This window comes from Dama dama, chromosome 15 (genome assembly GCF_033118175.1).
Source record: "Dama dama isolate Ldn47 chromosome 15, ASM3311817v1, whole genome shotgun sequence".
Lineage (NCBI taxonomy): Eukaryota > Metazoa > Chordata > Mammalia > Artiodactyla > Cervidae > Dama > Dama dama.
This window is the reverse complement of record NC_083695.1, coordinates 89,564,539-89,578,083: the sequence shown is the minus strand read 5'-3', so window position 1 is coordinate 89,578,083 and position 13,545 is coordinate 89,564,539. Positions and strand designations below refer to the sequence as shown.

The window sequence follows — 13,545 nt, the reverse complement described above, 5'->3', positions numbered from 1 at the left end:
ATTCAGAAGCCTTCAACTATGAGAATCAGGTATTTCTAGAAGTAACCTTTAAGGTATGTTATTCTTTGCCTTATTAGCGAATCCCAGAAAGGCCCTGGTTACCTCGAAGAGGCTGGCCTTTCCAATCTATTAGAGTAATCCTGGCAATCTGTTATTTCTAGGCTATCGAGGAAAGGTTAAAATGAAAATTGGATTTGGGGAGTTATAGCCATTCCGAGTGCAGGTGGAAAACTCCTCGGCAGCGAGAGGCGGGTCTGGGCCTGGGAAGAAGCAGTTATCAAGGGAAATGACTGGTGATCACTTTATTGATTAAAGAAGCTTGAAAAACGTAAGGTTTGCCAGAGCCTGGCACTTGAGCAGCAAGACAGCCCCTCACGGGCATTTCCCATTAAAAATAGAGAAGCAGGAGCAGGCAATTATTACCCTGTGCAAAAGACACAGTTCGTTCAAAATGGCCTTGTTTGGTCATACCGCTTTAAAATGTCTACAAATCCTGAGGCTTGAATATCATTAATGGACAGTTCAGAAAAAGGATCAGCTGTCTGTCAAGAGGGGGAGACAGAGAGGATGATAACACGGGAGCGAAGTAAGATTCAGCTTTGTCCCCTGTGCCCGGAGCCCCCAGAGAAAACAACTCCTTAGCGACCCAGGGCCACAGAGGCTCACAGAGCTTGGACAGCACAGGGACCCCGGCCACAGCAGCCATGCCAGGAATTCAAAACCCCTAACCCGCCTCCCTGGACCCCACGGCCCTGGCATCCGCCAAATGAGAAGTCTGATCAACCTGCACCCCCAAAGGGCCTCAGTGCCTCGTCGGGGGGTGTGGGGAGGGCAGTTTCTCATTCAGAATGTGAAAGACGCTGACCGTGAAAGTAACTGGAAAACATTAAACAAACAAAAGGTGGGAGGGAAGGGGATTAACCAAGGTCAGCTCTGCAAAGACAACCAAGACGTTATCACATCTTAACACTGGGTTCTTCTGGTCTTCACTTCTAGGCAGTGACGGTCTGCGGTTTTGCTGGTTGGGGGTGGTGGGAGGTGGGGGAGACTGTTGGAGATGGCTGTGACCATGGTACTGACAGTGATTCTAAATACTGATTGTCTTAACTCAGATTACAACAGCAACCTTTCTTCCACTCTGTAAGAAAAATGATCTTAAGAAATGTATTATTTCAAATTCCCTATGAGCAGGATACAAATATTATGTAGTTGCTTATATTTAAGAAATGGAAAGCCAAGCTATAATATTTATAAAAAAGGACTAGGTGACGAGAGATGGGTGGGAAGAGTGGGAAAGGCCAGAAGCTAGAGGTCCTCGAAAGTATCTTGTTTCGTGGATTTGATTTCAGAACCATGTGAATTTTTATGTAACTGTAAAACAAATTTAAACGTTGGAAAACAAATCCCTTAAAAATTGGAAATACAGTGAGCTTGAGGGTCCTGTTGGTGACACACACACACACCCCCCCCAGTGAAATAATGGTGGCTTTAAAAAAACAGTTTTGGGGAACTTCCCAGGTGGTTCAGTGGTTTAAGAATCTGCTTTCCAAAGCAGAGGATGTAAGCTGGATCTCTGGTCAGGGAATTAAGGTCCCATATGCCTCTCTCGGGCAAGCAACTAAGCCCATAAGCCACAACTACTGAAGCCGGTGAGCGGAGATCCCACGCTCCACAACAAGAGAAGCCGCGATGAGAAGCCAGCGCACCGCACGTAGAGGCAGAGGCAGCTAGTACAGGCTCCTGCCCGTCAAAGATGGGATCCTTTGAACACCAGTAACTGCAACGGAGTAGAACATATTGACTATGCTTTTATCTATCTATTTATAGTGATACAAAGTTTTAAATCCCCAAGGTACTGGGAGAGTGCTAGAGAGCCAACTCACTTTGAAAGCTCATAAATAATAGGAAAGAAACAGGTATTTGTCTGGAATTTCGTACATGAACTGTACTTTGGGGGATCAGATGACGGGTGGGGAGTTCTCCTATATAGACGTCATCCAGAGAAAAAGAGAAGCAGGAATGACACAGGATTCAAGCATCACCATTTCGCAGAACTCAGGGGCTACCTGGGGTCACGCGCCGATCACTCACAGCTGCTAACACCACAGGAGACTCCTGGACACTGGAGGAGGACGCACCATCACCCGTAGAGCAGTCGTCGGAAAACTGAAACAGACTCTCAAGAAGCTTCCAGGTCTAACTATCAACACACAGGAAACCAGGCCAGCATGGGACAGGACAGCGCTGAGGCGCAATCCACAAAATCTGGACCGTGCGGAACTCTACAGGACAAATGGCCCAGATGCTTCTTCACAACGTTGCAAAGAATCCAAGAGGGAGACGGGGAAGGCGTGGGAATGGACAGATGAGCAAACACTTGAGAATCACACCAACCAATCACAGTGCAAGGACTTCATTTGGGTCCTGATTCAAACAAATTGCAAGCGACGCAACAATTATATGACAATCAGGGAAATGTGAATAATGGCTGGACATTTAAAGATAATAAGGACTTACTTGTATTATTAATACTTAGATGTGATAATGACACTATGCGTGTTTTTAAAAGATTTCCTATCCTAGAGACACTTGGAGATACTTGCAGATGAAGTGATGATTTGCATCTGAGGGATGATTCAAAATAAACAGGGGAGAGGAGAGAAAAGGGTATAGATTAAACGAGCGGCTGAGTGAAAGAAAGTAAAAGTGTTAGTCACTCAGTCGTGTCTGACTCTTTGTGACCTCATGGACTGTAGCCTGCTAGGCTCCTGTGTCCATGGAATTTTCCAGGCGAGAATACTGGAGTGGATAGCCATTCCCTTCTCCAGGGAATCTTCCCGACCCAGGGATCAAACTCTGGTCTCCTGCATCGCAGGCAGATTCTTTACCATCTAAGCCACCACGGAAGTCCTAAATAAGCGGCTACTCATCTCCAAAGGGATCCCAATGGTCAAATATGGGACAAACTGGGCAAGAAAATGACAGGAGGAATGGATTGTGACTCATGGAATAAAACAGAGATCCTGGAGTCCATGTTGCAATAAATTAAAAGGCAAATGGGAGGAAAAGGAAAGTTCTTCCTTACAGTAAATTCTAATGAATACAGAGGAACCACAGAGATGGAAAATCACCATTTGGCAAACACCATGGTAACAACTGTTACAAGTACAAGTTGTCCATGGATGCTGAAATTAGGAGAGGAAAAGAATGACTTGTAAGAGGATATTCACGGGGGATTAAAATACTCCCCCGCCCCAAGACACTTACTAGTCACAAAGGGACACCTAACTTTTAAGTGGAGAGCGGGGCACCTCCGACGGGGGTCTGAGTGACAGCTACCAACAAAGGGCAGAGTGCCCGCCTGCGCCTCCTCAACGGACGCACCCTCAGGGGCTAGCACTGCATCTGTGAAACACACGACCAGGACTAAATACGCCAGATGTGCAAAACCTACATTTAAATTATGAGGAAACAGCAGGGACAGTCTATGAAAAAACTGACCAGTACTCTTCCAAAGGGCTTTCCAGGTGGCGTTAGTGGTAAAGAACCCACCTGCCAATGCAGGAGACATAAGGGAAGTGGGTCTGATCCCTGGGTCGGGAAGATCTCCTGAAAGAGGGCTTGGCAACCCACTCCAGTATTCTTGCCTGGAGAATCTCATGGACAGGGGAGCCTGGCGGGCTACAGTCCAGGGGTCTGCAAAGAGTCAGATTCGACTGAAGTGACTCAGCATGCATGCACTCTTCCAAAACTGCCAGGGTGCTGAAGGACAAAGACAGACAGGAACAGCTCACAGTAAAGGGTGTGGGGTGGGGGTGGGGGTAAGACACCAACACAGCACGTCCAGAAAGAGGGTCCCTGGGCTAGTCAACACTGGAGTCAAGGCGGATTTCCCATTTTTATGATCATCGGGTTCTTGCTACGTAAGATGTTGGCGTTTGGGAAAGCTCTAAGGACACATGGGAATTCTCCACACTATTTTAGCAACCTCTCTGTAAGTGGGAAATTGCTTCAGAATGAACAGTTAAACACAGTTTTTAAAAAGTGCTTATTAGCTGATAATTACTGATGGATACCTGGGGTTTCATTATGTTTCTCTCTGTCAACAGATATTTGAAACATTCAGTGATAGAAAGTCAAAAAGAGACTGGTTTAAAAGACAAAACAACCTTATTTGGATTTAATTCAAAGAAATCTACATAAAAGATACTCGTTTGAAAAGACCCTGATGCTGGGAAAGATTGAGGGCAGGAGGAGAAGGGGACAACAGAGGATAAGATGGTTGAATGGCATCACCAACTCAATGGACATGAGTTTTCATAAACTCCAGGAGTTGGGGATGGACAGGGAGGCCTGGCATGCTGCAGTTCATGGGGTTGCAAAGAGTCAGACACGACAGAGCGACTGAACTGACAGACTGACTGACTGAGACAGCCAGGGAAATTTAAATATGAGCTGGTATTAAATAATACTAAGGAATTACTACTGATTTTGTTAGGGAGGGGTTTTTTTCTTTTAGGTAGGGGTTTTTTTTTTTTTTTTTTAACAACATGAAAAAAATAACATAAAAGTTACCAATGTGGCCATGTTAAAGTGCACAAATCAGTGGCATTAAGTACATTCACTATGTTGTGAAACCCCACCACCTCTGAGTTCCAGGCATTTTTATCACCCCAAAAGGAGACCTCATACCCACTGGCAGTCGCTCCCCATTCCTCCATACTCCCAGCCCTGGCAACCACTAATCTATGAATATTTCACGTCTCCATGGATTTGCCTGTTCTGGACACTGGGCTTCCCTGGTGGTTCAGCAGTAAAGCATCTGCCTGCCAGTGCAGAAGACCTGGGTTCGATCCCTGGGTCAGGGAGATTCCCCTGGAGAAGGAAATGGCAACCCAACTCCAGTATTCTTGCCTGAGAAATCCCTCACGGAGAGGAGCCTAGCTTTCTGCAGTCCTTGGGGTCACAAAGAGTCGGATACAACTTAGCAACTGAACAACAATAATTCTGGACACTGCATATAGTATACAAATGTTAAATATATACAATGTGGCCTTTTGTGACTGGCTTCTTTCACTTACCATCATGTTTTCAAAGTTCATACACACTGCAGTATTTTTCAGTATTTAATTCTTTTTACCACTGACATATTCTAATGGGACAACAGACCACATTTCCTTCACCCGTTCACTTGATGAACACTTGCATTATTTCCACCTTTTGACTACTGCAAACAGTGCTGCTCTGAACATTTACGTATAAGTTTTTGTTTGAACACTAGTTTTTAATTGTTTTGGATATATACCTAGGAGTGGAATTGCTAGGGTCATACAATAATTCCACATTCAACTTATCATGGAACTGTTTTCCATAGCAGCTGTTTTTCATAGTGGGTGCTCCATTGTACATCCAGGATTCCTATATTAGGGTTCCAATTTCTCCATGTCCTCCCAACGCTTGTTATTTTTCTTTTAAAACTATTATGGTAGTCCAAGCGGGTGTGAGGTGGGATCTCACGGTGGTTTTGATTTGCATTTCCTGAATAAGTAATAATGCTGAACACCTTTTTGTGTTTTTACATTACTGTTAAATGTCTTAATGCATTGTAATCAGGTCAAAAACAACCATCTCTTTTTGAAAGGTATACTATGATCTGAAAGCATATAACATTAAGTGTGGGATTTGCTTTATAATACAACAGCAAAAAAAAAAAAAAGTAAATTTCTAAAAAGGACAAAAAGGGATAGAAGAAGGGAATGTGATATCATCTTTTAAATGTTGCATCTGCGTGATAGACAGATGAGGAGAATCACAGAGTTGTTCTGCTTTTGTGCATGTTTGAAATTTGCCACAATAAAACAAATTTTAACATTTGTCAGTATGAACTGAAGTTGTGAAAACCAGGTTATTCATTCCTGTCACCTTCACCAAATAAATTCCCACTCTACCAACCTCACAGGGTACTTCCTGTGAGGGACCTCCGAGACCTGCATTTTCCGACCTTCAGGCGAGGTTTGGGTGCAGGGGGTCCAGACTTCCACGGCTATGTGCTCTTTTCCTAAGTATCGTGAGAGACCAGCGCTCTAGACTTGAACAGGCGTGGGAAATTCCGGTCCAACAGGGCGGGAGCAGCAAGGGGACCCAGGGGGCACCAGACTTGCCATAGGATGCTGACACAGTCCCCTGGTGCCCTGTCCAAAACGGACAGCAGGACAGCCTGGCCATCTGCAGACGCATACCCACTGTTCCTTCAACAACGCTGTCAGGACCCCACCGGCCGGAGGGGACCAGCTCACCCCACCTGGGAAGTGGAGTGGGAAGACACTAAAATCATAACTGCTCTTTTTTCCTTCAGAGATGTATGTTTGGAAGGCAACATGTGTCAAAAGCAGTTATAATGTGGGACTTCCCTGGTGGTCCAATGGTTAAGACTCTGCACTCCCAACGCAGGAAGCATGGGTTCGATCCCTGGTCAGGGAACTAAGATCCTGCAGGCTGCCTGGTGTGGTCAGAAAAACAAGCTGTAATGTAAAGGTGGCCAGGTGCATGATTTTATACCTGCATATTCTTTTCATCTTGCTGGACGTTGTCTTTCCAATGAAATAATCTCAGTACACTGACCGGACTCGTTAATTCCAATCCTTCCAAAGAGGCAGCAAAAATCTTAGGAAAAGTCACAGGCATTTCCCTTTCTCACTCTTGTTATTTAGTCTCGAAGTCCTGTCTGACTCTTTGCGACCCTGTGGACTGTAGCCCACCAGGCTTCTCTGTCCCTGGGACTTCCCAGGCAAGAATACTGGAGTGGGTTGCCATTTCCTTCTCCAGGTGATCCTCCCAACTCAAGGACCAAATCCTTACACAGACACTGATTTGATAGGTTGAGAACGTTCAGTGGGCCTCCTTTGCTGTCTTTCCTCGACATCCCAGTCAGATCAGCTCTCATGCCTGGGGATGGAGGAGGAAGGGGTATACCAGCTTGGCTGCCTGGCAACCTGCCCCCAGACTCACCTCAGGCACCCAGGCTGCCCCTGGGGAGCACGCTGGCCTCCCCCGACAGCTGTCTCCGTGTACACACTTCGGGGGGAGCCGGCTTACCTCGTGGGCTTCCACTCCCATCTCTTGCAGGGCGGACTTGAAAAACTCGGGGGAAGGCTTTCCCACCACCTCGGCTTTGATACCACAGGCATACTGGGGGAGAGAGAAGGACACAGCGTGGGTTGGGGACCAAGGGACGCGGAGGGGGGAACCCTGGCCTGGTGAAATCCTGCCCCCAGGGAATCAAAAAGAAACGTCCCAGTGTGTACCCAGGGGCCTCCAAGGGGCAAGACACGCGGGCCCAGAGACACGCCTTGTGGGTGAGCATCACAACCAGGCTGCCCAGGGTGCTGGGGGCACCCGCCACCAGGCCCCTGCCACCTGCCCCAGGGTCAGACGACCTCCGACCTCCAGGACCTCCGACCTCCTGGGCGTTAGGGCGTCAGGGACGTTTCTCTGCATTCCTGCTTCCCCTCCCTTCCCCTCTCCCCTCCCCCAGCTCTGTCTCAGGTCCTCCATGGCGGCAGTGACCCGGGGCTGGCCTGGGCGGGGAGCCCAGCTGAGCCTGGCCCTGGAAACTGGAGGAGGGGACTGGGAAGGAGTCCAGGCAGCACACAGGAGTCTGAGGAACTGCAGGAAAGCGGGCTGAGGCACGAGGCAGGTGTGCAGGGATCCGGGAGCCAAGAACCCGGAGGAGAGGCGCAGAGCATGCCGCGAGGGCCAGCGGGGCAGAGGCCCGGGGTGCAGGGCCGGGGTCCCGGGAGTGGGGCAGGGAGGGAGCGACAGGGAGCAGGGGGACGACCAGCGCAGCTGAGGGGCCAAGCTCCAGAGGAGGCAAAGGGCCGGGCTTGAAGCTGCGAACATGATGTCCGACTTGGAAAACATAAAGGCACTTGGGATGCTGAGCACCCCGTCTTCTCCGGGAAGACCGGGACATCCCGGAAGGCCCTGAGACTGGAAGAGGGTCGGGCGGACCCGGGCAGGTACCTCAAGTGCCTTCATGTAGGGACCGACGTCCAGCATCAGGCCAGAGGTCTCCTTGTAGTAGCGTCTGGAAAAGAGCCGAGGGGGACAGGGTGAGCTGAGCCCAGGAACCTGGGAAGCGCCGAGGAGAAACCACTCTGTCCTGGTTCTAGGCTGGTCCAAGAGGGCTGAGTCACGGGCCGGGGGTGAGGGCAGACGCCACACGAGAGTGACCGACGGGGGTCAGCACAAGAGCCCAGCAGTGGCCAGCATGCTGGGGCGGGGGGTGGGGGTGTTGGAGGAGGGGAGAGATGGGGGGCCAGCAGCTCTCAGAAAGGCCCCCTGCTGCCAGCCGTGTGGGGACCCCACCACAGTGATGAATGGGGGACCCTGGGGGCAGCTGGGTCCAATTGCTAACACAGAGAAACACAAGTGACCTGTGTTCTGGGAAAGGGCAGCCAGTCCACAGAGCATGTGGTGAACCCCTAATTGCTAATAATTAACCCCTAATTGCTGCCTGGAGAAGAAAACTCCATTAGTTCCAGAGCATCTCCTAGCAGCTGGAGGGTCAGGAGAGGTGCCAGGCCTCACGGGCGCCAGATGCTTCTATGAGACGACAACTGTTTCTTCCCTGTCTCGCTGGAGGCCGAGACGGCTTGGCTCCTGGCATCGCCTCCCAAGCCGGTCTCACCTCTTCCCTCCTGTGAGTGCTATGCCCAGGCCGCACGCAGACCCCTCGGGGCACACGGTGACCAGGCCCAGCTCTCTCGGAGCACAACTATTTGACTATCAAGTAGGGAGAAGGTAGTTTGTCTGCTCTGCGCTGCTCTGAAGGGAGGGTTAAACGGGACCCCAGGACTGTTAAACGTTTTAAGACCCATCACACCCTTCCCCGTTCCCATGACCGTCGAATCTGGGAGACACAACACAACATGGACGTGACCTAAATGCCCTCGGACAGATGAATGGAGAAGATGTGACACACACAGGCACTGGGACGTTACTCAGCCATAAAGACAGAGAGAAAGAACGCCATTTGCAGCAACATGCATGGGCCTAGAGATGATCACACCAAGCAAAGGAATCAGAGAGACAAACACCGTGTGATATCACTTATATGTGCAATCTAAAAGAATGACAGAGATAAACAGCATGTATGTGGAAAAGCAAAGAAAAGACTAGTGAAGCCTGCTGACTTCAGGGTTCAAATCGTCTTCTGACTTGCTTTCAACTGTGGGACTCTGGGCTGCGTACGCCCTCTGGGCCTCAGTTTCCTACTCTGTAAAATGGGCCAAAAGAAGCCCCAGTGCCTACCCTTGTGGGCTGCTGTGAGGCTTGAGCAAAACAATGCAGGAGAAGTTCCTAACATGATGCCTGGGGTGAAGAAACCACTCCAAAAATGTAGCTACCCAGACTGAGATGGGCAATAAGATATGAGCCAGGGAAGAAAGAATGAACGCAGGTCTTTCCAGTTTGTGGGGGCCAGACCCTGTCCTGTGTCTACTGGAAATGGTACAACCAAGCTTCCGGAAGTTGCCTCTAGCAGCTTCCTTCCTCTAGCTCTGCAGCACCCAGGGACTCTGCCTGCCTCTCTGGGCCCCACCTGAGGCCTCCAAGGCTGCAGGAGCCTGGCCTCCCACAGCGATCACCCTGACCCTCAGGTGGAAGAGGCGATCAGCCGCTCTGCATCCTCACTGCCTGCCCCAGAACCTTCCGTCCTGACGCAGGCTGGGCTGCAGCCAAACTCTTGGCCTTGGCAAGGGCTGGTCCCCTGCCCCAGGCCAGGCAGATCAGAGCCTGACTGCTGAAGCCATGGGGGCCTCTCCCATCACGAACGGACCCCTCTCCAAGTCAACTCGGGCCTCAAGGTCAGGGTCCAAGACTCTGCACACTAGGGGTCGTGCCGTGTGGACGTGACCCGGCTGGGAAGCCGCACATATGCAGGAAGGTGCCTAGGAGCCAGGAGAGAGCCACCGCTGCTCATGGAGCTGGGACCCACCAACGCTCCCCTTCTTAAGGAAAGTGAAAGTGTCAGTCGTTCAGTCGTGTCTGACACTTTGCGATCCCGTGGGCTGTATAGTCTGCCAGGCTCCTCTGTCCACAGAATTCTCCAGGCAAAAAATACTGGAGTGGGGAGCCATTCCCTTTTCCGGGGGATCTTGCCGACCCAGGGACCAAGCCCAGGTCTCCTGCATCTGCAGGTGGATTCTTTACTGAGCCACCAGGAGAGCCCCCCTTTTAAAAGGGTGACCCCAAAACCTAGGCTTAGAGGTTCCTAACTGTCTTTGTTTTAAGTCTGGACTCTAGACATCTATCTTGTGTTTATACAGCCTCAGAACAGTGTTTGCTTTTATTTTTCCCCAGTTCCACAAGAAACTACTTGGGTATGATTCCCTCAGTCGGGTCCAGGGTTAGAAGGAGTGGCCAAATAAAGCCAAACGTGGCCAAGAGGCAGAGGGGGACACCAGAAGCTAGGGCCTTGGCTCTTGGGGGGGCTGCTGGCATCCGCTAACTTGGTCCCCCAAGCATGTAGGACGAAGCTGTCCCGCACCTCTTTGCAGGGAACACTCTCAGACCCAGGCTGCTCCCCAGGGACTCCCCGTCTGGTGGGGAAGTGGACAGGTCCACAGACAAATATGAAAGAGCAGTACCTGGGTGACGGCAAGGGGAAACCTGTGCTCTGCGCGCTCTGCTTGGGGAGGGCCGGGCATGCTGGGGACGGGGCGGCAGGGAGGCATCCCAGAGGAGGAAGCATCAAAGCTGAGGCCCGAAGGTCAAGGGGGACGAGTGGAGGGGTCTAGACCTGGGGGCTCTCAGACTTGGGACCCTCCTGAGGACCCCGAGTGCCAGATGTTGCTCCAGGCGCACAGGAGTCCGTCAGATGCTCAGAGGCACCCCCTTGTCCCCTACCCTCCAGGAAATGCCCAGCCAGGGTGAGACGGGAGGGAGCTGGGTCGCGGGGGGGGGGGGGGGGGGGGCGCTCTCCGAGGGTGGGGCACATTGAAGAGAGCTGGGGCACCGAGGACAGAACTGAGGAAAGAATGCAGCCAGCCTAGGAGAGGACAACCCAGGCGCCAAGGAAAAAGTTATAAAACAAGGCTGCTCTGTTGCAACACACACAGCTCTGTCTGGAGCTGAGGATTCTAGGAGCCTCTGGCCCAGGACAGGCTCAGCTCCGAGCCGGCTGCAGGAGGCGGGAGCTGGCGGCACCTCCCCGTGGAAGGGCCTCCCAAGGACACCCATGCCGCACCACTTCTGTCCGATGCATCCTCCCGCGAGTCTTCCTTCCAGAGTGACACCTTCTGACTGCACCTTCTTCAGTTTAAATTTAGTCCCGGTGGGAAAAAGAATCGGAACATGCGGCTGAAAAGATCTAATCAAAACCCTCTCTTTGCCACACTGATTTTTGGAACCTAAAGAAAAAAACTGACTTCCACAAATCAAAATGAGAAACCTTATTATTTCTTTTTAAACTAAATGTGGACTTGCTTTCACAGGGTTGAGAACTTGTCTTTCTTATTCAGCCAGGAAAACAAAAAGGCATCTTGAAGGCGATCTGTTGGCCCAAAACATTTTTAGAGATACAGTAAACACTAGTACCCAAGTTAATTTTTCTTATCCCCCAAACACAAGAGATTTGATATATTTATTTTCTGTTACTGGCATAACAAAAGCCACAGCAGGTCTGGCTTGAACCTGAGTACTCAGGCCACAAAGAAGAATCCATGGATTCCGGAAAGACAGGAAAAACCCGGAGAGCAGCAGTCAGGTAGATTTTATGCTTTATTCCTCTGTCTTCCCTTCCGATTATTCAGCACAGCCTCCCTTCAAAATGACCACTTGACCTTTCCCACAAGAGCCATTAACCTTCCATAGCCGGTCGCGTAAACAGCTTAATTTTCTGATGGAGGCATGACAGAAGAAATTACAAAGGCAATTCCCACTCTCGGTCAAAACAGATGCCAAATGTAAATCACTCCGTTTCCAGGACGAGGACATTCTGCCCCAGTGAATCCACCACCCTGCCTCCTTGGGGGCACCTCGCGGCCCCACTCGGGTGAAGGATGGCCCCTCACCACCGGTGACCCTCACCTGGATGTGACAGCAGCTCTTCCTGGGTCCTTGGGTTGTCCCAGGTGGCTATGACCTAAGCCCAGAAGCTGTTGGCTCCTTTCTCTGATTTCTGAGCACCCAACCCATAGCCCAAGTCAGAACCTCCAGCAGCTAGAGAACCCCTCGCTAGCTGCTTACTTGGAAAACAAATCCTTGCCTACTATTGAATTTGTTATAGAAGTACAAAGCTAAAAGAAACTGATGTCATTTTTTTTTTTCTTTCTTTTTCAACCACATACCTATTTTGCCTACTATCCCTGATCTGGAAAAATAATTTATTAAAGATAATTTTGAAGAAAAAAGTTTTAACATAAATGAGTAATAACAAAGCTTCTTAATTGTGCTGTTCTTTAGAGAGGGGTTGGTAACTTTAGGGATGCCTACAGGACCAAGCCAGGGACGTAAAAGAGTCAAGCTGAAAAAAAAAAAAGTCATGCTGGCCAGCTTCTGTGGTTTGCAGTGGCCTAAACCACAGAAGGTAAAGATCAGCAAGGACCTCTGGCAGCTAATTTTATGTCAACTTGGCTGAGCCAAGCTGCCCAGATATTTGGTCTAATGGTATTCTGGATGCTTCTGGGAAGATGTTTCTTGAATGACATTCACATTTAAATCAGTGGACTCTGAGTAAAGCAGATTGCCCTCCATAATGTGGTGGGCCTCGTCCAATCAGTTGAAGGCCCAACCAAAACAAAGTCTGACCTCTCCAAACAAGAAGGAATCTGCCAACAGATAACCTTGGCACTCAGATGGCAACTCTTCTGTAAGCCTCCAGCCTGCTGGCCTATGTAGGAAGAACCTAGCCTCCACAATTTCTCTTTATATACCCATCTTCCTCAACCTATGACAGGGTTATGTTCTGATAAATGCGTTACAAGCTGAAAATATCATTAAGTCAAAAATGCATTTAAAAAAATGCATTTAAAAAGCCCAGCCTACCTTAAATACGCTCAGAACACTTATATTAGCCTATAGTTGGGCAGAATCATCTAACACAAAGATTTTATAATAAAGCACTGAATATCTCATGTAATTTGTTGAACACTGTACTGAAAGTGAAACTCAGAATGGTGGTCTGGGTACAGAACGTTCGTACGTGTATTAGCTGTTGACCCTCACGATTATGTGGCTGCCTGGGAGCAGTCAGTGCCCAGCATCTGCCCAGCATCACCAGAGAGGACTGCACTGCCTGAGGGAAAGGATCAGAATTTGAAATTCAAAGTACGTTTTTTCTGAATGTGCATAGCTTTCACACCATAGCAAAATCGAAAAGTTATGATTTGAACCATTGCTAAGTCAAGAACTGTCTGTATGTACGTCACCACACCCTGTTGGTTCTGTTTCTCTGGAGACCACTGACTAACACAGGATACACTTTATTGCATGATAAACACACTGGAATATTTGCAGCAGGACAAAGGTCCACATAGTCAGAGC

General features: G+C 49.5%; 1 protein-coding gene across 5 annotated transcripts in view; it reads right to left on the bottom strand.

Annotated features, from left to right (window-relative positions):
- Positions 1 to 13,545, bottom strand: part of LHPP (phospholysine phosphohistidine inorganic pyrophosphate phosphatase) — a 119,508-nt gene that overhangs the window by 85,214 nt on the left and 20,749 nt on the right. For all 5 annotated transcript variants that reach the window (XM_061162870.1, XM_061162868.1, XM_061162872.1 and 2 more), the window contains 2 exons: positions 8,023 to 8,086; positions 7,096 to 7,188 (listed from right to left, as the gene is read on the bottom strand). In XM_061162870.1, coding sequence (XP_061018853.1) covers positions 7,096 to 7,188; positions 8,023 to 8,086 — 157 coding nt within the window. The remainder of the gene's footprint in view (positions 1 to 7,095; positions 7,189 to 8,022; positions 8,087 to 13,545) is intronic.